Source organism: Arvicola amphibius, chromosome 6, assembly GCF_903992535.2.
Source record: "Arvicola amphibius chromosome 6, mArvAmp1.2, whole genome shotgun sequence".
NCBI classification, from domain to species: domain Eukaryota; kingdom Metazoa; phylum Chordata; class Mammalia; order Rodentia; family Cricetidae; genus Arvicola; species Arvicola amphibius.
The window spans coordinates 136,159,467-136,183,571 of record NC_052052.2 but is presented as its reverse complement, the minus strand read 5'-3'; the positions used below and the strand labels follow the sequence as shown (position 1 = coordinate 136,183,571).

The 24,105-nt window shown below is 45.6% G+C and overlaps 1 protein-coding gene across 2 annotated transcripts in view; it reads right to left on the bottom strand.

The window, feature by feature from the left end:
* Positions 1-1,155: 1,155 nt before the first annotated feature.
* The window catches only part of LOC119816825 (desmoplakin), a 46,525-nt gene continuing 23,575 nt past the window's right edge, over positions 1,156-24,105 (bottom strand). The window contains exons 8-24 of one of the 2 annotated variants that reach the window (XM_038333803.1): positions 23,053-23,157; positions 22,155-22,250; positions 20,896-21,021; positions 20,265-20,417; positions 18,199-18,353; positions 17,331-17,457; positions 16,347-16,548; positions 15,512-15,738; positions 14,230-14,396; positions 13,778-13,916; positions 12,633-12,826; positions 11,665-11,827; positions 11,019-11,102; positions 9,947-10,054; positions 9,237-9,335; positions 6,129-8,423; positions 1,156-5,049 (exon numbers count right to left, since the gene is read on the bottom strand). In XM_038333803.1, coding sequence (XP_038189731.1) covers positions 1,816-5,049; positions 6,129-8,423; positions 9,237-9,335; positions 9,947-10,054; positions 11,019-11,102; positions 11,665-11,827; positions 12,633-12,826; positions 13,778-13,916; positions 14,230-14,396; positions 15,512-15,738; positions 16,347-16,548; positions 17,331-17,457; positions 18,199-18,353; positions 20,265-20,417; positions 20,896-21,021; positions 22,155-22,250; positions 23,053-23,157 — 7,674 coding nt within the window. In that variant the 3' untranslated portion in view covers positions 1,156-1,815. The remainder of the gene's footprint in view (positions 5,050-6,128; positions 8,424-9,236; positions 9,336-9,946; positions 10,055-11,018; positions 11,103-11,664; positions 11,828-12,632; positions 12,827-13,777; positions 13,917-14,229; positions 14,397-15,511; positions 15,739-16,346; positions 16,549-17,330; positions 17,458-18,198; positions 18,354-20,264; positions 20,418-20,895; positions 21,022-22,154; positions 22,251-23,052; positions 23,158-24,105) is intronic. The other variant, XM_038333804.1, reaches the window with a different exon arrangement.

Sequence of the window (24,105 nt, the reverse complement as noted above, 5' to 3'; positions counted from 1 at the left end):
TCATTGAGCTGGTGCCTTGGGCTGTAAGATGGAATAAACCCTTTCCTCCCCAAGTTGGTTTTGCTCAGTACCAAAGCATGTATGTGAAGGTCATAGGACAGCTCTGTGGACCCAGTTCTCTCCTTCCACCTTTTCATGGCTTCCAGGGATCCAACTGCAGGCTTCAAGATGGCACAGCAAACACTTTTATGCACAGAGCCATCTTGCCAGCCTAAACGTTCCACCTAAGAGTTCAGTTACAGAAACCTGGAGGACACAGGGAAATTTTGCCAGATGACCCTATTTCTCTGGTTACTGTAACCCCACTGATTGTCTAGGTGTCTCCTGTCCCCATGCAAACTGCAAATGTCTTGCGGTCAGTAAATTCTATTGAATTCTTGCAGAACCTTGCCCAATACCAGACACAATATGTGTTTGAAATGTCTTCCACAGCCTTGTCGTGGAACGGTTGGTCCCCCAAATGGTAGAGCTACTTAGCGATGTTGGAAATTTTAGGGGGCAGAGCCTAGATAGAGGAATTAGGTTACTGGGCGCATGCCCCTCCCTTCCATTTTCCCGCCCCTTCCTGCACACCCTGAAGTATCCTCTATCATGTATCCTCTGTGCCATGAAGTTCTGCTTCCCTGTGCACTCAGAAGCAATGGAGCCCAGGATTATGGATGGAAACCATGAGGCAGAATAAATCAGTCCTTGCAGATATGCTCATATTTCATTTTTCAGTGTAGAGTCAAGAACTCTTCAGGGACCATTATCATAGATCCAAGAACACATTTTTTCCTTTTGAAGGATAAAATGCAATATTACTTATTTTGAGGCTTTCCAGAAAGAAATCTCAGCCATTTTATTTTTTCCCCAGTATTATGATTTTTTTTTTTTTTTTTTTTTGCTGAACACATTATCCAGCACAAACCGGAACAGAGCTTTGGTCCCTAGAAATATTACTTCCATAAGCTTCTTTCCAAGGAGCTAAACTGAAAGAACTAAATTCAGAAGGCCATCTCTTCTTTAAAACAATAAATTCCAAGCTAGTACTTTCAGGGGTTTTCTTATGAGGTTAGTTAGTAAATAGTGGTTGAAACCTATTTTATAACACATTAAAATCAGTCACTAAATGTCCTTGTATGTATAAGGCCTAATTAAGTCAATACACAAAAATTTCCAAAGTCTGAAAGTTTATTGCCAGAACAGCAAACTTCATAAAGACACCTTTTTAAAGCACATAGAAAATGACAAGCCAAACAAACAGAAAACCTTGACTAACAAAAAAAGCAAAGTTTGCTGCTGCTGTGGACATAGTCAAAGTAATACCAAACCGAACAAGTGCATGTAAGAGGATTCAGGTAATACAATCTATGCTCTCAAACTAAAGGAAACTTGGGCCAACATGCTTGGAGTGGGGAGAGAACAGTCTTCTCCTAGTACAGAGAGATGACTATTTAGGTGGGAAGCAACAAAATGAGGACTAAGGCACCAGCAGTCAGCTTCACTTCTATCTCCAAGTGCAGAAACTGGACTTTATAGGCCAAGAAAAGTTACAGAAAAATGATCAAAACACAGAAGAGAAGCAATAAATTCTAAATTCAATCTGTGCTATCCTTACAAGTGATTGCCACTGCACATTCGCTACAGGGAAGGACACTACATTAGCTGAGCCAAAAGCTGCAGAGCCCAACGAGCCTTTGCTACGGGAATTTTATTGCAACTACCTTTTAAGCCTAGAACTTTCTACCGCTATACTGCAAGCACCAGGTTTTCTTTGTTATTTAAGATAAATTCGTACAAATGATTCTGAAGTATGGCCACCATTTCTGACCACTAGTGCCCAATGGAGCTACTGCTAAATGAATAGGAGTAGGAGTAGGAGGAATTCCCGGTAGCGTCGAAGCTTCCCCTCCGAGACCCGCTGCGGGAACCAGAGCGGGAGCCTGAGCGAGATCCGGACCGCGAACCAGAGCGGGAACCTGGGGCAGACATGTTATAAGGGCTGGGCAAGCCCTTGGAGGACACGGAGGCAGCTTCCAGAAGGCGCAACCCAGTGATATCTTCCACCATGGAGCGATTCATGGCATCCTTGTAGGAGATTTTTAACTTGGTTTTGGGGCAGGTGAGGATTTTGGCATAGCTGCTGATGTCCTGCAACCTCTGCGCTGCACGGCCATCAATGAAACCTTTCCGAATGGCTTCTTCGGTGCTGATCCTCCCATGCACTTCTGGGTCGACGAGGCCTCCCGTGAGGAACTGGAACTCCAGGAAGCGCTGGCCTGCCTCATAGGGGAGCCATTTTTCTTTCACTGCCTCCGCTGCAGACATCTTCTTCTTTCCCTTCACACCTTCAAAGCCAATGAAGGCTTTCTGGGCAGGCTTCAGCCTGGTGGCCATATCTTGGTCGATGAGACCCTGGGAGACCGCATCTTGAAGAGACAGCTTCTGACCCGTGGTCGGGTGGATGATGCCGCCAGTGCAGGCCTGAGCCTCCAGAAGCCTCTGACCAGTGATGCTATCCACAATGCCTCTCTCTATACCTTCTGTAATAGAGATTTTCTCCAGGTTTTCTGTGTCAAAGATGGCCGCAATGGGGCTTGACTCCTCCAGGGGTTCAGACAGAGAGCTGCTTCTGATGGTTAAATTTCTAACACTGGATACGGTGGAGATCTTACTTACTGACTCATGTCGGGAGCTGCTAAAAACATCATCGTTGACACCACCGCTCAAGCTGCTGCTATTGCCAATGCCATTTTTCAAGGAGATCATATCAGCAAACTGCGTGAGGCTAAGGCTGCCGGATCGGTACTGATCAAAGAACTTCCTGTCCACGAGGCCTTTGTCAATAGCATCTTGAATGTCATACTGGCTGCCTGTCTTCCTGTCTACCAGGACCACCCTGGTGGAGCCATCTGATCCCGTGATGGTTATTTCTTCCCATTCACACTCCTGCTCACAGAGCTCTTTGAAGGTTTCGTAATCAATAAGGCCTTTCTTGTAGGCCTCCTGAACCGACATCTCCTTGTCGGTTTCTGGGTCAACGATGACCACTCGCCGCTTTCGGAGGGTGTTCTTTTGTGATGTCTGCACCTGCTTCTTCTTCTCTCTCAGAGGCAAAAGACAGAGCCCCGTCTCCTCGTCTTTGATGCATCTTTCCTTCAGCTGCAGATAGGTAAGGTTTTCTTCAGTGTTTGGATCAAAAAAGCCTTTGGTGTCATCACTTGGGTCTGAGAGGATCTCACTAAGCTCCTCGTTAAAATATCCCCTCTTATATGCCATGTCGACCGGTAAACGGTGGCTCTCCTTTGGATCGATGATACCGCCAGTTGCGATCTGTGCTTCCAGTAGGCGGATGCCATGGCCCTTCTCGATGAGTTCTTTGTTCATCGCTTGGAACAAAGAGATGATGTTTCCGGTTTCAGGATCATTGTACCCAGTGACAGCTCGCTCCGCAGACAGCAGCTTCTCTTTGAACTCAATGCCCACCAGACCTCTCTTGTAGGCTTCCTCCACGGGCAACCGCAAATTGCTGACGGGATCCACTATAAAACCAGTAGCCGCCTGGGCTTCGAGCAACTCCAGAGCAGTACCGGGTCGAACTAAGCCAATCTTCATAGCTTCATAAATGCCAAGCTTCTGCTTAGTGGTCTCGTTATATATGCCTGCGATGCAGCTTGAACCCTGGAGGAAGTCCTTAATTCTCTCACCAACCTCGTCATAAGAAATCTGACCGGATTCCAGTTCATTTACAGTGGAGGGTCTCAATATGCCAGAATTAACCAGTTCTGTGACGGTCACAGGTTGTCTGATTCCCTGGAAGGACATGCTTCTCTTCTGTACTGACAGCAGGAGCAGACCCGTGTGGGGTTCGATTCTGCACCGTTCTCTCAGCTGCATGTAACTGACCTTCTTCTTAGTGACTGGATCCACAAAGTTTTTCTGACTATCTCGGGGATCATTCAGGGAGCGATATAAATCTCTATCAATCAGCCCACGGGCCAAGGCGATATCTTTTGGCAAAAAGACACTGTTGACGGGGTCTACTACACCCCCTGAAGCAAGCTGGGCTTCCAGCAGGCGCATTCCGGTTTCTCTGTCAATCAAATTCTTCTTGATGGCTTCTGAAACAGAGACGGTCTTGCCTGAAAACGGGTCATCGAAGCCAGTGATGGCTTTCTCCGCTGTGTAGATCTGCTGGCGGTCGTCAAAGTCAATGAGATCGCGAGCTATGGCGTTGTCTACAGTGAGCTTCTCATTCCGATGGGGATCGATGATACCACCTGTAGCTGCCTGGGCCTCCAGAAGCATGACCGTGGATTCTGGGGTGATGAATTTCTTTCTCTTGGCCTCCACCAAAGAGTATTTTTCCTTGGGAGAAGCAGAAGCACCAGCGATGGCCCCTGCGCCCCGGAGGAAAGGTTGGATCTCGGAAGCCACCTCCTCCACTGACTTCTTCCCCTTCAACAGCTTGTCCAGCGTGGCCTTGTCGATCAGTTGGCACTCATAGAGCTGCATGGCCGTCACCTTCTTCCTCAGCCCATCAAACACCAATTTAGAGGAGTCCACAGTCCACTCATACTCTGTCTGGGTCTCCCGGTGGGACCCATAAGGGCGCTGCCTGAGTTTGTCAATCTCCCTCTGGAGACGGCAGCGCTCAGTTTCCAGCTGGGACTGAGTCTCCCTGGTAGAATCCTCCAGCTTCCGCCTGCACCTCTCTTCAATCCTCTTGATCTCCGCTTGGAGCCTCTCGATCTCACTTCTGAGGCTGTTCTTCTCTCTCTCGCTCTTCTCTCTTTCTGACTCTATCTTCCTAATGGCCTCCTCCTTGCGGGAATACTGCGTTTTCCACTGGTTCAGGTCGTTCTGGATCTGCTGTTTCTCACTCTCCAAGCGTTGCTTCACCCTGCTTTCTGCCTCCAGCGTTGCTTTGGCACGGTTCAGCTCATCCTCCAGCCTCTGCAGCCTTGCCTTGTCTTGCTCCAGGACCTTAATTTTCACCAGCAGGCTCTCTCTCTCCTGAACCACTTGAGTGCACTGACTCTTTGACTCCTGAATCCTATTAGATGCCTAGAATTTAAAAAGAAAGAAATGGAAAAAATATTGTTTAGATGCTAACATCTGATCATTATAATTTAACCTCTTTTCATATATATATATGAAAAATATATATATATATTCATATATATATGACATAGTCTCATTTTCATTTTCCCTGTCTGTATTTTCCCTGCATACACTGTTAATTTGTTACAGGTCTGGAAAAAATCATGAAAATGTAGATTGCCACTTTGGTAAATGGCTTCATACTTACTGTTTTGTGTTCCTTTTCCATAGACAGAACTAGAAGTTGTAGGCCTGCCTTACTTCTAACAGTAATTATAGTTTGAAAAGGGGGGGACAGTAATTTTCTTCCAAGTTAACATCCCTGCTGTACCTACATCTCACCTGGTATATTATACTGAAATATTTAATAAAGCAGTACAAATTTACAAATACACACACAACGCCCCGCCCCACACAAATATTGTTCATAGAGGTCAAATATATTAGAGGTTATTTTAAAATTAGAACGTGTTATAAGAAAAGTCAAAAAGAAAAAAAAATGTTAGGTTCCTAATCAAAAGACAATATGGTAATGCATGCAGAAAAGTCATCTAAGCAAGGTGGAGATTTAAAATTGTGTAAGAATTAATAAATTTCACTGAGAAAAAAATTGAATTAAAGATATACATATAGACCACGAAATAAGAACCATCTCCTGTTTTAGTATGTTAAAATTTTGATGTTGGGAATTGAACCCAGGACCTTGTGCATGCCAAGTGCACGATCTACCACTCAGTGAGAGCCCCAGCCAAGAGCTACCTTCTAGAAGGAGAGTGGGACATTCATGGGAGCATCTTAGATGTTTTTCTCATGCTAAAGCTTTTAAAGTAGGGCCAAGCACAGGTTCCCAATGGACTGGCATTCAACGCAGAGACAGGACAGAAGGGCACATGACATTAGATCTAACAAGTAGTAAGTGCGTGAACAGGAAAAAGGAAAAATTAGATATTCTGAAGAAAACAGCAGCAAGAGAATAGGTCAGATTAGAGCTAGCGTCAGGTATTTAAGAAGCAGTGAAGCTTTGATCAAATATTTGTGAATACCTCTAAAGCCTGCTTTTGGAATTTCTCAATTTCCTGTCTCAAATTTTCCCTCTCTCTCTGTAAATCATTAATGAGCCCCTGTAGTTCCAGGGTTCGGTTGTTGCTGATCTGCAGCTGGCTCCTTAGCTCCGAGATGGTTGCGTTTTTATCGCTGTCCGCTTCGCTTCGGCCTCTTCGTAGGTCATCGTACTCCAGCCTCAAGTTGCGCAGCTCTTCCTCCAGCATCAAGTGCTCCTTGGTCAGGTTCTCAGTGAGAGACTGTAACCTCTCGATCTCTATTTTACTCTCATTGAGGCTTCTGCTTTTGTCTTCTATGGCCTTCTGGAAATGCTCATTCCTCAAGTGAGCCTGCTTGACATTCTCCTGTTCCTGAACCAACTGCCGCCGGAGGGCCTCCACATCCAGGGAGAGCCTCCTCAGCTCCTCCTGGGTTCTCTGCTTCTCCCTGAGGTGGCCATCCAGCACATCCCTCTGCTGTCTGAGATCGTCCTCGCTCCTTTTCTTAACAATGGATGCCTGTTCCAGTTGCTGGGTCAGGCTGGTGATTTTAATGGCTTGCTCTTTCAGCGACCTCCTCATGCCTTCCAGCTCCTCCTCCAGCATCTTCCTCTTGGAGGACTCATCGGAGGCCGTTCTTTTCAGCCTGTTCAGCTCCTCTTCCACTTTCTGCTTCTGCAACTGCAGATCCTTCAGGGAGCTCTGGAACCTCGTGATGTCCTGATCCTTCACGGTCCTCTCCTGGGAAACCCTTTCATAGTCAATTCTCAGGCGCGTCAGTTCCTGCTCCTGCACCTTCAGTTTGCTGATGGTCTCGGTGGCGCTGCTGTTGGCTTTCTGCAGATCATACTGCACTCTCTGTAACTTGGCATTTTCATCCTCCAGACATTTCCTCTCATTGGTCTCTTTCTCTACCAGTTGTTTGAGCCTTTCGATCTCCTTGTTTTTATCCTGGATGGTCTTGGCAGCATCATCTAGGGACTGCTTGTATCTCATGCTCTCTTCCGTTCGCATCTGTGTGACCTGTCGTAGCTCGATCTCCAGCTGCTGTTTCCTCTGAGACATCTCTGAACCAGTGGCCTTTTGCTGCTGGACATTTTCTTCAACCCTCCTGAGATTCTCGGTGGTCTGGGCTAGTGTGTTCTTCAGCCTCTTGACCTCCTCGGACAAGCTCCTGTTTTCTCTGGTGAGATTGTCTATCTGAGCTCGGTAGCCACTGGTGTCCTCTTCCTTTTGCATGGTCAGCTGGTGGATGGTGGTCTTGGTGATGTTGATCTCCGTCTCAAACTGGTTTTTTAAGCTAATGATCTCCTCATCGTAACTGTTTCTTACCTTACTCAGTTCATTTTCGTATTCCCAGCGGCGCTTGGCCTCATCCTGAAACTCGGCTTTGAGCCTTTCGATCTCTTTATTTTTGTCCTGAATCGTCTTGGCAGCCTCCTCCAGGGACTGCTTGTGCCTGGCATTGTCCTCGGAGCGCTGCTGGATGACCTGCTTCAGTTCCATCTCCAGGTGTTGCTTCTTTTGCATGATTTCGGAGCCACAGGCTTTCTGCTGAAGGGCGTTTTCCTCAGCCCGCCTCCGCTGCTCCGTGGCCTGCAAGATGCTGTCGTTGAGCCTGACAATCTCATCCTTGAGATCTCGGTTCTCCCGGGTGACTCTGTCAAGCTGGTTTCTGAGATTCTTGGAATCGTCTTCCTTCTGCATCGAGATCTCCTTGATGGTGGTCTTCGTAATGTTAATCTCTGTTTCATACTTGTTCCTCAAATTACTCATCTCCTCATTATAGTGGTTTCTTACCTTTGCCAGCTCATTTTCGTATTCTCTCTTCCGGGCGCCCTCCTCCTGCAGCAGAACCCTCAACCTCTCTATCTCGTACTCCTTCTCCTTGATGGCTTTCTCAGACTCCAGCTTCTGCCAGCCAAGGTTCTCCTTCTCACATTGCCTTGCCTTCTGCAACTGGTCATAGTCATTCTTCTGTTGGTCAAATCTGTCTTCCACGGTCTTTCTCCTGCGCTTCTCATCTTCGATCTCGTATGTCAGCCGGGTGATCTTCTCATTGAGCTCCTTGATTTGCCCATAGCACTTGTCTAGGTTTTGCTTGGCTGATTTCCCATCCAGCTCAGCTTGTCTCTTCAGCTCCTCTAGGCTCACAAGCTTTGCTTTGAACTGGGAACACTCTGCCTGGTATTTCTGCAGGTTCTGATCCAGGAACTTATTCTTATTGCAGTTTTCAGAGTTGGCATCTCGGGCCAGTCTTAGCTCCTCTTCCAAAACTTCAATCTTGGTGTTTTTCAGCTGTGGATATGAAATTAGACATCATATTGAGAAGAAAGCACTTTGTACCACAAGGAAGAAACAGCACTTTTGCTCTTCAGACCTGTGTGTATTTTATTTACACACACACACAAACACACACACACACACACACCCTCTGTGCCTATCGTAATCTTCCATCAGCTACTCATCTGATCTTAGGAAACGACATACCAACTTTGAACTCCATTCTCCCCCGTTTTTTAAATGAAGTAGTTTCCCTCACGATCAAAAGCTTATGATTAACTGTGCATGGTGGCACATCCTATAATCCTGCACTTCTGAGGCTGAGGCAGGAGGATTGTGACTTTGAGGCCAGCCTACTTTTGCTTTTTGTTTCAGAAACAAAATCCAAAAGCTTATGACTTGATACATCATGTACCTTTTAATCAAAAGATACAGAGCAAATATCCATGTGAACCAAATTCCTCTCTCAAAAAGGGAGAACAAATTAAATAATTACTTGATATTAAAGACTAAAAGCCACCTAGTCCATGGTGAACTTCTCTAAAATTTTATGTAAATAAAGCAAATTCCTCAGCTAAGCACTGAATGAAAACACAGTTTGGGCAAAGTACTGTAATCACAATTTGGCAAATACTATCTAAGTTAACTTGGAGCAGCCGCACAAGAGCACAGCACTGAGCCCAGACTCAAACCGTGTCAAACCAATGTTTGGAGGAAATGCAGTTTGACCAAACCATGTTATAATGAAACAGAAATAATAAGGTTCTGTGCTGTTTCTTTCTTTCTTTAAAAACAAAAATACAACAAAACTCCAAGAAAATGAGTTACCTTCAGATCCTCCAAACTCTTCAGCATCTCGCTTAAGAACCTATAGTAGTCTCCAGATCTTGTCAGCAGTTCTATGTACCGTGCATGAATATCTGCAGCCTTGGGAAAAAGAGATAAAATAATACATATATAGATATCTATGTATACTGCAGTTTTAAAAAAGTTCTGTGCAAGCTGATTAATGGTTGTTTTATTAAAATAATAATAAAACAGTGGCATCATAACATGAAGAGTGAATTCCCTTCGGTCAGTTGTGCTGGATCCAGAATCTAGAACTATAGCCACACAAAGGACCAGCGTGCTCTGTTTCATCCTCACCATTCCAGGCTTTCCCCGAGCCCACAGCGGACCTTCTCTGACATCTCTGGGGAAAAGCTGTCTTTTAGAAATGAACTATATAACATCCACTTCTTAGGAGTCTACCTTATCCCAAATACAGCGGGTCAAGTCCAATATATACACCACACACGTGGACACCCAGGATCATTTCCTAAGCTGTGTCATGTGTAGATGGCTCTCAGGAGAGGGAGCCTAGAACTGCATGTAAGCCTTGAATTTCAGTGGATCCTCTATACCAGGAATGTATTCAGGCATGGTAGGGAAGCTGGGCAGGAATCAGGGAAAAGACAGGCAGGAGGGACAACAGACGTGAAGAGATAAGCAACAACTTTTGATGGCAGACATTAAGGGTGATGTAATGACTTATGTACCTCCTGAAGAATCACCCCAGATGGGGACTGAACCATGGTCCTCTTGATAGGTATGTTCAGTAGAGTTTCCAGGCCAGAGGTGTATGATGCCAGCTGGAGTTCATAATCCTGCAGGATAACAAAGTTTAAGAAAGGCATCTTTGTTTTGGTGGGTATTCAAACCCAGGATCCTGCGTGCCAGGCAAATACTACCACTAAGCTATACCCCGGCCTTTGTCTTTGTTTTTGCTTTTGAGACAAGTCTCACTCTGTTCACTCTGTTCCAGAATGGCCTGGAACTCACTGTCTTGTTCAGGCTGGCTTGAATTCACAGCAATACTCCTGCCTCAGCCTTCTGAGTGCCAGGGTTGCATATGCAATCCATCACATCTAGCTTAAAAAAGTCTTAAGAGACCTAAAAAAGGTCACTAACAGTTTATAATTCCACAGATTTATATCACAAATTATCTCTTAAAATTACCTACAAAGGCCATTGGCAACAATCAGTTAATATTGTTATGAAATGAAATGCTCATTTTTGAATAGAGCACCAGCCTAACGAATAAAGACTTGCCCTTTGCACAGGGATATTTCCAAAATGCAATGATTCAAGTAAACAGGACCCAAACTTTGCCATTCAGAAGTGTGGGCCTTGAATGGTTGAGGGATCTCTCCAGCCTGAATTCAAGTAAATGAATAACAAACTTCCACAGGTTCTTCAGGCCAGAATATATACAATTACTACCTTTACGAAGTTTATAATCTTTAAAGCAAAAAACAAATAATGAAATGAATACTATTCTTGATGAAATAACAACCTTTCGATTTTTGAAAGATTTACTTTGAGGTTATGCTTGTGGAGGTCAGAGTACAGCTTGTAAAAAGTCAGTTTTCTCCTAACGTGTGAATTCTGGGGATCAAACTCAGGTTGCTAACTTGGTGGCGAGCACCTTCCTCTAAATGAGCTATCCTGCCAGCCAGCACCAACCACTCCTCTTTCTTCGATTCTTTGGTAGTTTCATACATGAATACGGTGAATTCCAATTCTAGACCCTCCCCCACTGTACCAGCATTCTTAATGAAACCAATATACCTTAATTGAGTTTGCGCAAAGTTCAGCAATTTTACTGACTTCTTCTGATTTATCTCGTTTGCCGGATATCTCACCGTGCAGGTTCTATACAGAGAATGAGACACGTGCAGATGTTAAAGCATACAAACGGAAGTGTTATTTCACTTTTACAGTGGTTATTTTTTTCTTTCTGTTTATTGCTCTGGGGACTCACGTTCAGTAATGGCTTGAGAGAACTTTTCTCCATTCAGAAAGGAAAAGAAAGCCCTGCGATCTATTACTTACAAGGGGATACTTTCAACTGGCATGACTTCACACACCTATCATGTCTTTTTTACGTTTTCTTTTCTTTTTTGAGATAGATCAAGGATGGCCTTGAACTCAGGGACCTCCTATCTCAATTCCCAAACCCTGGGACTACAGGCATTTATGGCATCAGCTCAACTCTAACGGTTCTTCACCGTGACATGAAAACAACCTCCGTCGTTACTATTTTCCAGTTGTATTTCTTCCTAAACATCCCAGTGGCTTCTCCTCTGTGCACGCTTTAAACATTTACAAGGTAGATTCATAATATGAAATATTCATCATTTCAAACCAGGCACAAAAACAGTTTAAAGCCAACTAGTCTCCACAGAGCGCTTCGGAATGACACGTGTGTTTATACCTTCTGCTCATTCAGAAACCGCATGACTGTGTTGGAATCTCCAAACTTCATGGACTCTAAAGAGTCCTGGCGGCGTTTGGCATCATAGAGCCACTTGCAGAAGCTCTGATAGTTATCCCGGTAATTCCTCAGCTGTTTGATCTGTTTCTCCAGGTCCCACAGTCTAGGGAAAATGGATAAAATGATTGAGACTCTCTTATTAGTTTCTAAAATTCTTCTTAAGAAACTGAAAACACACAAACACAACTTCAATGGGAATATCCATCATCGCTTGTTTCGTTTTATTCCAAATCTAAAACCGCAAATGTCCATCAGCTGTGGTACCATTCCGAATAAAAGGAGTAGTTTCGAGCCGTAAAACGAGATGAAGAACTGGGTGTGGTAGCACTTGGGTAGAGGCAGGAAGACAAGAGTATAAGGCCAATCTTGGCTGCATAGGGCATTGGAAGCCAGCCAGTATCATACAAGGTCTGTCTTACCACCTCCCCTACAAAAACCTAAGAAATAGTCCAAGTTCAACTCATGGAAAGTTAATGCCATTTTTTTTTAAAGACAGATGAGAAAAAAGGACTCAAGTGAATCCTAGTACTTAGGAGGCTAAGGCAGGAGGATCGCAAGTTCCAAACCAGCCTAAGCTACATAGTATGGCCCTATTTCAAAACCCCTAGGGCTCGGGGAGTAGGTCAGAGGAAGTGCACTTGTCTAGAAGGGGCAAGGCCATGGGTTCAATCCCTATACCAAAGACATAAGCAGATAAGATGAAATAAACGAGGTGCACAGAACATGCCACAGTAGACATGAAGCGTGGAAGCGACTCACAAAAGTCTACACGCTGTATGAGGACACTGTACAAAACCAGGGACAGAAAGCAGGCTGGCCAAGCAAAGGCTCTGCTTTTGGACAATGGTGGTTTCTAGTGGCGTTTGAACCAGCGAATGGGAAGGCCACGGGCAAGGATGCTGACACACCTGAAGTCTATCTGTTTGTCTATCTTCTGCCAGCGGTCCGTCAGCTGTATCACTTTCTCACTGAATTTGCCCAGGTCCAGGTCGTAGAGTGGATACTGCTGTGAGGACTGAGCGTGGATCTGCTGGGCCTTCTGCAGCTCTGTCTTCATGGTGGCCAGCAGCGACTTCTTCAAGTTCAAGTCACTTTTTATTTTCTGCAAGTTAAAGGGGGGAGAAGTTCATACAAATGAATCTCTTCCTCCATTGCCTGCCACCCCCAAGCCAAGTTTATTTTGTTTACTTGTTTACCTATTTCTGGTGCTGAGGCAAATAGCATCCTACCACTTACCACAGAGCTGCATACTGGCTCATATCATTAACTGTGAAAGAGGAAGGCCTAGGGGTACAGCCCGGCCTTGGATCAGGAGCTTAATGATCACAAGGCTCTGGGCTTGATCCTCAATATCTCAAAGACAGTAATCCCTCTGCCTCTGCCTCTTAAGTACTGGGATTACAGGCATGAACAACCACATTTGACGGAGAGGTCCCAAAGGGAAGAAATCATTCCAACTCTGCGCTCCCTCACCAATTCCCGCCACAAACCGCTTCCACGCCACACCACTGACAACAGAGCTCCCTGTCAGGGACCGACATCAGTCGCACGTGGCCAAAGAAAGCAAGAAAGCTTCGAACCCCATAGTCCTAGGTGTACATAGGAATAAAGCATGGGCTGTGGGTGCCGCAGTGCACACCTGTAGTCCCAGTGCAGGGAGGAAAAGGCAAGAGGATCAGGAGTTCTAGGCCAGCCTCCGCTACACACACTGGTGCTTTTGAGACCAGTGTGACGTCCATGGGGTGATTTCTTTAGAGAGGAACAAAAGCTGTGGATTTCAGCCTGTAGTACTATGTCATACCCAACTCACCAGTTCTGTCAAACAGACCACACAAACACATGATGCTCACCCCAGAAGGAACCAGGCCCAGGGTGTATGGGCTCTATCCTGCCCATTTCCCTGTAAGCCTGTAATTATTCAAAGAATAAAGTGTATTTTCAAAGAGTGAACTAAAATAAAACACTCATGAAAATGGAGTGAGGTTTTGCTGCCGAGGGCCAAGTCCCCAACACTTCCTGGAGGCCGGGCTACAGCCACGACCCCTTGCGTCACCTTCAGTCCGCAGCGGTAAGCCTCCACTTTATCCAGGTCCAGACAGACAGTTTCCTCCTCTGTCAGCCTCGCTTCGTAGACCTTCAGCATGTCTTCTGTTTGCAGGACAGCCTGGAGAAGAGCTCTCACGGAGCACAGGCTGGAAAGAGCAAGAGAGGCGGATAAAGTTCCGAGTGACATCATCGGAGAGTGACATCAGCTCTCATCACTGTCCAGGAAACAGAATGGTGCTAACGCAGCGGGGGGTCTATAAGGCACAGGCTCCAAAAAGCCAAGCGCATACAACAAATGAAGTCAGGCAAGAATGAAGCCTAACGGGGCTGGGTTGGGGATGTGGCTCAGTGGGAGAGTGGTTACACCGGATCCCATCCCACTCCCACCCACACCAACAGGGAAGGCAGAAGAAAACTTGAAAACGCAAACTACTCTTGAGGGATATTAGCCGTGCTCACCTGTTTAGGTAGCCATCTGTGACACCGTTGATATTTTCCAGCTTCTGAAACAGTCCGAATATCTCGTTCTGCAAATAGCAGTATTTTTCAGAACCTCGGAAGTTGGCGAGCATGTCTTTCAGCTGATTGAGAACCTCAGCGATGGCTTGTGAGTCATTCTGTACGCTCTGTCGGAAAAGAAGGGAAGCGCATCTCACTAGCTGTGCGATTGTTTTAAACTCATTTCCGTCACGCGCCTTTAAGGTCTGCAGCATGCTGTTCTGCTCTGCACATGTATATGCATATGTATGCATACGTGTACCATATATACATATGATAATAAGCATATATGCAAGTAACGTGTGAGGTGCCTGACAGGTAAGAGCACCCAAAGTCTAATCCCTCAGCAACATTCAATGAGTACGTTATAACCCACAGTTCCCGGCTGCATGCCAGATCCCAGACTTACCTTACTGCAAGTGTGTAGCCTCAGACCTACATCTCCTCACTCCCTCCATGGCCCCAACCCTGGTCATTGCTATCCATTGTTTCTCTATGTTTGACTCCTTTTTAAACTGCACACATACGTGAGATCACAGACTGTTTGTCCTTCTGCACTTGGTCCATAACACTCAGCATAGCATCCCCCAGGGCCACACAATTCTCAGTTTTTCTTTCTCCTTTAAAACTGAGATTTTAAAACTAGTATTCCATGTTAGGCTGGAGAAATGACTCAGAGGTTAGGAGCCTGCACAGCTCTTGCAGAAGACCTGAGTTAGGGGCCCCAGCACCTACCTGGGGCAGCTCACAATTGTCATCAACTTCAGCTCTAGAGAATCTGACACCCTGTTCTGTGGGTACCCATACTCATGTGCCCATAACTCTCTGACCTTGCCATAATTTAGAATAAATACATATTCAATAATGTAGCTATACCACAAGTTTAGCAGCCTGCACACATACAATGCACTGTAACTGTGTGATTTTTGGGGTGGGGAGGGGACTGGGTTTCTCTGTGTAGCCCTGGCTATCCTGGAACTCACTTTGTCGACTAGGCTGGCCTCGAACTCGAACTCACAGAGATCCGTCTGCCTCTGCTTCCTGAGTGTTGGGATTAAAGGCATGTGCCACCACCGCCCAGCTGTGATTCTTAAGATTAGCTTTTAATCTTAAAAACATCTCTAGTGTAGCAGTGGAAAGCAAATACACTTGCCTGTAAACATGTAAGCCATGGGGTTTTTCCTCATTTACAGATAAGCATAAGGCCCCGTGGACTCAGGAGATTAACGTGAACAGATCCTACCTTGAGTTCATTGATTTTCACTGTGATGTGATGCGTGGAGCCTTGGTCTGTGAGCAGGAGATTTTTAAGTGTCATCCTGCCCTCGCAATGTTCCATCTGCCTGCGGATCTTCTGCAGCTCCATCAGCAGCCACGTCTCCTGCTTGTCGTTCTCTCTGTTGGTTTCAATTACTTTATTGTGGTTGACATCTTGGCAGGAGCCCACATGGGTGATTTCTGTCTTGGTGACTGTAAAAACAAATTAGGACCATAAATACAACAGACTACCCAGCTGGCAAGGTGCTAGGCACCTCAGCTGTATAAAAATACGCCTACTCCCCGTGACTTAATTCTAGAACCCTGGCGTACAAAGTATTTCCTACATCTGCTATGTAAAAGATAAGGCTTTATGTATTGATGTGCTGGAAGACTGGGCCCTAATGAAGGGGAGCCTTTGAGAGGTGGACCTAGTATAAGACTATTAGATTATGAGGGTACCACACTCAGCAAGGACGAATGCCTATCTCCTGGGTCTTGGTTAAGTTACGGCACTGACTAGTCCTCAACAGAATCAGTTATTCTAAAGTCACTCCAGGAATTCAGTCCTTTCTGCATGTTACTGTTCCCCTTCTACTTCTCCGTTGAATTATGACAGAGCCACGGACCACTTCCCAGCCTCTATACTGTCCCCCAGCCTTCTGAGTAATGAACGAAACAAATTTCTTTTCTTCACAAACCATCCAACTTCAGGTGTTTTGTTCTATCAACACAGAGCATCCTAAGCGTCTTTCCGAGGAACAGCTTACACAGCACCACCTAGGTGACTGATAGAAAGAGAAAAGGTGGTCCGGGCTGACCTGTCTGGTGCTGGGGATGGCCAGGAAGCTGAATGACCAGGGTCTGGTAATGCTTCTGGGCATCAGTGAACTGAGACTGCATCCTCCGCTTGTCATCATCCCCAAACATCTCCGAGCCTTGGCTGTTTTTGATGAAATCTTGGTAATGGAGCTCGAGGTCTTCGATGGTCTTCATGTAATCCTCCTGTCTCATGGTTTTCAGCTGGAGGTGAATAAGGCACAGTGAGCTGAGAAGGCATGAATGTCCTCATATCCCCATGCAAGAAGAGGGCAAGACAGAGGGGGCAAGGCAACACTCATCACAGGCCAACTAGGATGGAAAAGGGTTTGGGGCTTCATCCCTGTTGCTAAGGGGTACAGCAGTAGCTTGCCAGTGGCTTTTCCTTCGAAGCATATTTTTCTTCAAACAAAATATTGTGCAGAAACTCAAATGCACCACCATCCCACGAATAGAAAGGGGCTCCAGGGCCCTAAAGCTTCCTAACCTGTTTCCTTCTCGCTTCTCATTTCACTAAGGGACTCCTCGACCTAATGCTCTGCCAACCATACCCTAAGAACATCTGCCTTAGAGAAATGCTTTTGGGAATCTCCCAAGAATCATCCTGACTTCCTCCTCTGCAATGTTTCCTTGGATAGGTATTATTGCTGGGTCCTAATGGACCTCATTCCCATCATTTTTAGGGAGCCAGGGGCCCACACTGTCTTTTTCCATAGGTATTTGTGGCTTTTCAGGTCACTACAGTGACCTGTATAACCAGTCCATATGCCAATTCCTTCTTATTTTGGGGTACTAGCAGAAGCACCCAAGGCTTCACGCATGCTAAGCAAGCTTTCTACCCCTGAGCCCCACCCCATTCTGTACGGTACTGAACAGACCAGTCCTGTGGAAGACCAAGAGGCCTCCTGTGGTGAGACACAAAATCCTCTTTTGTCCAATGAATTGCCAGGCGGCGAGGGACCCTCTAGGCAGCCCCAGGGACATACCTTGGCAATAGTCATGGCTCTGATCTTCTCAATATCAATCATGCAGTAATGCCAAGACACCAGGCTCTTCATGTTGATGTAGAGCTGGTTCCACAGAGCCAAGATGGCTTCATAGTACTGCTCAATCCTGGAAGGCAGAAAAGGAAAACACTCCAGCCCAAACTGCCCAGAAATCTAAACCAAACCTTATGAAGTGATTGTGTAATTTTTAAACTGTCAATACTTCAATAGATACAGACTAACCTACTGCCCAGAAGTAAATTCTCAACGTTATCTATAGTCTGTATCTATAGTCTGTATATGACTATTTAGATCATTTAAATCATTCTGGTTGAGAGAGGCTATCTCATTTTTTGGTTGTATTGACTGCTAGCAGTGTTTTGATTGGTAAGTGGCTCAAATGCTGACCACCCCTGAACTTCACAAGAGAGGGAAGGATGGCATTACCTAACACTCCCCAACTCTGTGTAAGGCTCAAGATTTCCCAACTAAAAAATTTGAAAGAATCTGCTTGGACAGTCTATAAAATGCAGTGTTCCACCTGCTGGTGAACAAATCCTGACCTGAGGGGAGTAACTACACACGAAACAGTTAGAAAAGGGAGGAACTTGAAAACAGCAGCTTCAAAGGATATGGCAAATGTCACTCATGCTTGCTCGGGCTCTCCTAAATGGTCAAACATCCTCTTAGATCCGTAATAAAATCCTCAACATAACTAGCAAGACACAGTAAAGGCGACACCATTAAGTTCCCTTTCTGGGGGACCATGACAGTAAGCAGGCATGGCTTCAAGCATCTCGTTCGGGCACAAGCACTCCCCCCGCCCCCACCGTTCAGTGCCACAGCTGCCCGGGACTTCAGAACTTACTTGCAAGAGAGGTCCACAGCCAGTGGGTTTGGAGGAGGGATGATCAGGCCCACGGAAGGAACAAGCATGTCGACGCCTCCGGGCCCTGTCACGTACCACTTGCTACGTTCATTGTTGTCCTTCAGGATGCACTCATCCCCTTTGTGGACAATTTTCTGCCAGGCAAAGAAACAGGGATGAAAAGGAAGCCACGGATACCACGGACACTCTCACGCTTGCTTTCCACCATCGTGATCCTCCCTAGCAGAATCTGTGTAATAATACATGTGAGCCAAAGGGGCCTCTAAAAAGTTAGCTACATCCTAAGTGAGTTAGAGAAGGAAACTCTTCAAAGATCGCAAAGGAATGTGAGAGAACCTCTTCCACAAGGCAAACCCTCATCATATCTTCTTCCTGTTTTGAGTTCACACTTTTTATATTCGACTTTATTTAGTGAGTGTAGGGGGGTTACCGATCTCACTCATTTGCTCTTAACTTTAAAAATAAAAACACCCTGGCATTAATCTTTTAAAGAATCAACCTTCTAAATGAACTTCTGCAGGGCCTGGTGGCTCAGGCCTGTAGCCCCATCTACTCATGAGGCAGAGGCAGGAGAGGTACAAATTCAAAGACTGCCTGAGATATGAGCGAGATTAAGGATAGCCTGGTCCATTTAGCAAGATCATGTCTCAAAATAGTAGGTACAATAAGACCTGGACATATGTGACTGCCTGCCATGTGTGTGGCTTAATGGGCCAATACAATAATAAACAAACAAACAAACAAATAAATAAATTCAATTAACTAATTCCAGCCTTTTTTTTTTTTTTTTTTTTTTTTTGAGTCAGGATCTCACTGTGTAGCCTGGACTGGCCTGAAACTCATTATGCAGACCAGGATGACCATGAATACAGAGATCCTCCTGTTTCTGCCTCCAGAATGCCGGGAAGCTTGTAGCACCACACCTGGCCCTATATGAATTCTTAAGATAAGGGCTAGAGGTACAGTTCAGTGGGTGACAAAGTGTTTGCTTAACTCTGAGCATATCTCTGAGCACCACAGAAGAAAAAAAAAAAACAAATCAGCAAAAAAGCCAATCTACATATTAAGGCAACTATATAAACTGGTAAAACATAAGAAACTGTACTTTTTTCACCTCATATTTCTATCTGATCTTTTTTTCTCCTTTCCTTTTCTCTCTTTCTTTCTTTCCTTCCTTCTTTCTTTCTTTCTTTCTTTCTTTCTTTCTTTCTTTCTTTCTTTCTTTCTTTCTTTTTGTGTGTAGGGGTATTGCTTGAAACAAGGTCTCACTCTGTACCCTGGTCTGGCTTCCAACCTGAGGGAATTCTGTTCCAGCTTCCCAAATGCTGGGTTTACAGGTGTGTGCCACCATGTCCAGTCCAACTTCCTTCTTTCTCACTACACAAGTTCTTGAACATTCCACAGGGAAGACCAGACTTCCGTTTAATAAAGCTTATCTAACCAGGTTAATAAACCAGGTAATTACATTGCATTTCTTAGATCCCTCCTATTCTTATTGTAAGAAAGCAGAACGGTGGGAGTCACACAGACAAGAACAGAGACTATCCCCTTTCTCTGTAAGCCTGTGCTTCTCACAGAGCCTACGGGACTGGCTTGGTCAGACTGTCAAGAACTTGCAGGAGCAATGATAGCGTCACTTCCCACTTCCATTTATCTTGTCTGAAACTTAGAGATGGGAGCAATCACAAATAAGATCCAGGTATCTCCAGAAGGCAGTGGTCAACCTTAGAAAGATTCTAAACCTTCAGGATAACTGTCGTGCAGGTGAAGGGTGGGGCTCAGAGGTGTGAGCATGAAGCGCCACATAGCATAAAGCTTTGCCTTCCTTCTCCAGCACCCATAGAAAGCAGCTACTGTCCCGATTGCTGACAGTCCCCAGAGATTCAGCTAAGTTCCTGCATTTGTTCAACAGGAGATTGCTTTATTTAGAAAAGACATGAACATGATGCCTATTGAAACCAAGATTAGTTTTGCTCTCTTGATTGACGAAAGCTCAGGTAAAGAAAGGGAAGGCTTTACTATGCTTCTGAACACAAAGTACACACCTGGTCTTGTTTGTAGTCACAGAGAGCCCTGAGAATAATGGGCTTGTTGCTCCTGTAGTCTGGGTTCCGAGGTTTCAGCTGCACAATCTTCTTAGACTTGTTTACCAAGTTCTGCACCTGACGCTTGTATTCCAGGATCTTCTCCCGTTCTTTCTGCAATTGCAATGACAGTCTGCCTTAAACACACAAGTGCTCTGTGAGGTCTAGAGACCTTTTGGGGAAGCTGCCATGACATCAAAGTTAAATACGGTTGTAGTTCCACTCGTGGTAATGAGCCATAAATTCATCACAAGGGAAGATAGCCTATAGGAAGCCCTGTTGAATTAGCTGGGAAGGAGAGACCATCTCTGTGAAAGGGCCAATGTAGATAAAAGGAGAAACATGCTTTCCCAAGGAATTTGACAAGCAAAGTCATGGCATTCTTGCCACTCTAGTTTTCAGTCCATTACTGAGCTACTGAAGCCAAGGCCCTTCCCTACCAAAGCTGGGCACACAGCGACGCCACTCAAAGATGCAGAAATCAGGTTATAGGCTCTGGGTGTGTGCTGTACTCCATCACAGCCTGCCCTGGGTCTGGGGTGTATCAACTCCCCTGGAGGCAGCTGCTGAGGGTTTGGGTGTGGCACGGTACCTCCAGCTCTTTGATCTGCTCCAGCAGGTGCTGCAGGGGCATGTTCTTGTCGCAGGGGTACTTCTTCCTGATGGAGTCCTGCAGGCCCTTCAGGTAGGCTTCGGTTGACTGAGCCTCTTCAAAAAACTGTTAGGGATGGCAACAACCCCAGTCAATGAAAAGGCACTCAATGGCAGGGTCCAGATCTTGAATGTCACCCAAAGGCTTTTGGGTTAAAGGCACGGTTCCCAAAGTGGCACTTCATGGGGTGAAATCTTTGGATCATTGGGGTCCCTCAGAGAGAAACATGGGACCGCAGCCTCCTCTTCTTCCTCCCCCTGCTCTGGCTGTTTTGCTCTGTCCTGCACTCCCCACTGTGATTCCTAAGCTCTTCACTGACTAGTGAAATCATGGGCCACAGACTGGACCTTCTGAAACTGTTGCCCAAATACACGTTTTCTCTGTCTCAGTTAATTATCCTGGGCATTTTGCTAACACCAGGGGAATGTTAACCAACACAATCACTTAGTTCTGTTTCAAGAACCACAGTCCCTGCCCCAAGCCTCTGCTAAGTGGCGGAAGGAAAAGATCAGAGCAGAAGCCTTCACAGGCTTGGTGGCAGGGCTGAGTGACAGCGTTACAGATCTGTGTTCCTCTAGGTCAAGAACAGTATGTAGGATTTATGTAAGACCTTCAAGAGTGCTCTCCTGCTTCAAAAACATACTCAGAAGATGAGGCAGTGATGGCATTGCACTGCATATGACCCCATTATTCCCATATCTGTGTAGCATATGTGCTTATTTAATACCCCATCCATACAATGCACGCATGTGCCATATTATTTTAGATTAGGGAAAGTTCCCTGGAGATCGCAGGTCTGATCTCCCTATTTCGTACAAGAGAAACAAGCCTAAAGCTGTGATGTGTTCGAAGATTACACAAATACACGGTAGAAGGGCTGGCTGGAACCAGACTCCATCATTGTCACCAACACTTTGTCTCAGAGTCCCATGGCCACTCTACAATATCAGCCAGGGCCAGCAAGGTGGCTCAGGGGGTAAAGATGCCTGTCACCAGGTCTCAGGAGCACCCACACAGTGGAAGAAGAGGGCCCACTCAAGCAGGTGGTCCTCTGACCTCCACGTGCCCATTGTGGCATGCAACCACCACACACACACACACACACACACACACAGAGATGTGCACACACACACACACATGCGCGCGCACACACACATACATGAATGTAGATTTTTTTTAAGAAAGTTATGCCTAACAACCTGAAAGTAGGCAGCATTTTCTTTGAGATGGACATCGATGCACTTGGTGATCTGCAGAATCCAGCTCCACTGCGTCTGCAGCGTGTCCATGTACGCCTGAAACAAAAAAGCGCCAATGCATCAGCTGTCTCACGCACCTACTCAGAGGCAGAGGGCTGCCTCCTGCAGAGACCCGTGAGCCAGATGGAACAGACACCTCTTTAGGCCACCCCAAGTCAAGCAAACTTTCACCAATGGCTGGAGACAGAATATCCCACCGGAGATCCCTTGGTGCAATCCGTTCTTACAAACAGCTACGACCGAAGGGCTAACAGCCAAAATAGGTCTTGCCCAAATCAAGCAGCTACTGACCAACCAGAACAGACACTGGGGACAGCGCTGGAGTGGGATTCCCTCTGGCCTGTTCTTAGACGGGCGCTCGATCATGGGGAGGTGGGATGCATTCAGGTAGAAGGCTTGAGAGACTTAAGGTAGTAACTTTCACCAGCTCACATGGGCATTTCAGTTTAACAACTGATAGGGCCTTAGCAGCACTACCACCTACATCAGCCTTGAGTCAAGTTCACAGACAGCAGTCTCCAGCAAAAGGCAGCAAATACTGCCCAAGGATTACATCTGGCCCACTGCTTTTAGGTATAAATAAAGTTTTATTGGAACATGGCCATAGCAGCTTTTGTGATATAAGAACAGAGTTAAATAATTGTGACAGAGATCATCTGGTAAAGTATAAAACATTTCAAGATTTTCCAGGGGGAAACAACCTAGCCTAGGGTGCTGATCCCAAAATATAAGATAAAGTTGACACAGCTTCATAGTGGAGAAGCATCATTCACCCACAAAGATGTTATTTTACGAAAAGTTTTTTCCTGAGTGGAAATGTAAATCCCATGAAGCCTACCTCAATTTTGTCTGAAGCTGGATGCTGATTGAGGACAAGCTGGTCACTTTCTTGTTTAAGCTTATTTAGTTCCTTTTCCTTGACTTCCAGTTGGCTCATGCGGATCTGTGAAAGGAAAGACCAACTCCTTTACAGAGAGTCACAGTTAGGCTTCTGTGACATTGCACTATGTAGAGGCGGTGGTACGTGCCAAAGTGTATCTTGGGAATGATTGATGCTAAGGATTCCCATTACATTGTCCTCAAGAATGACAGCGTTTGGATTAGAAAGGGGCTGAGGCAAGACTTCTGGCATGGCCTGACTAAGACCACTCAGGGAATTAACAACATGGCCACTAATACACATTGAGCAACCCTAACTCCAGAAGCTTGGGACCAGATTTGGGATTTGCTATTGTGGAATATTTACATCTACATTGGAGATAGGACCCAAGTCTAAAGACAAAATTCATTTATGTTTCCTACCCACATAGCCTGAAGGTAATTTTATACAATATTTTGGGGGCCCCTAGATTTTGGTTGCCACCTGTCACCTGAAGTCAGGCATGGAATATTTTACTTAGGGTATCATGGTGGCACTCAAAAACTTTTGTAGAGAGTCTTCTGGATTTCAGATTCTCAAATCACAGGTGCTCAACACATTCTGATTCCTAACTCCGGGTTTTGATCCACTGTTCTACAGTGCCCCCCACTCTAGGGTTTCAGGATGGACTAACTTCCACACTACCTATGAATCACGATCTTCAGGGATACGAAACAATGAACTTGTGGGTGGGGTTGCTTAGCCAGCGATGGCATGTCCCCATAGTCCTAGCTATTTGATAGGATAAGGCAAGATTTGAGTTCCAAAATGTAGCAGCCTTACTGACTACCAGAGGGAAACTCCACCTTTACAAATAAAGGGGAAAGGCTGGAGGGATGCTCAGTAGTTAAGAGCACTGATTACTCTTTCAGAGGACCTGGGTTCGAGTCCCAGTACCCACACAGCAGCTTACAAGCGCCTGTAACTCCAGTTCCTGGGGATATAATGCCCTCTTCTGGCACTTGTGGGCAC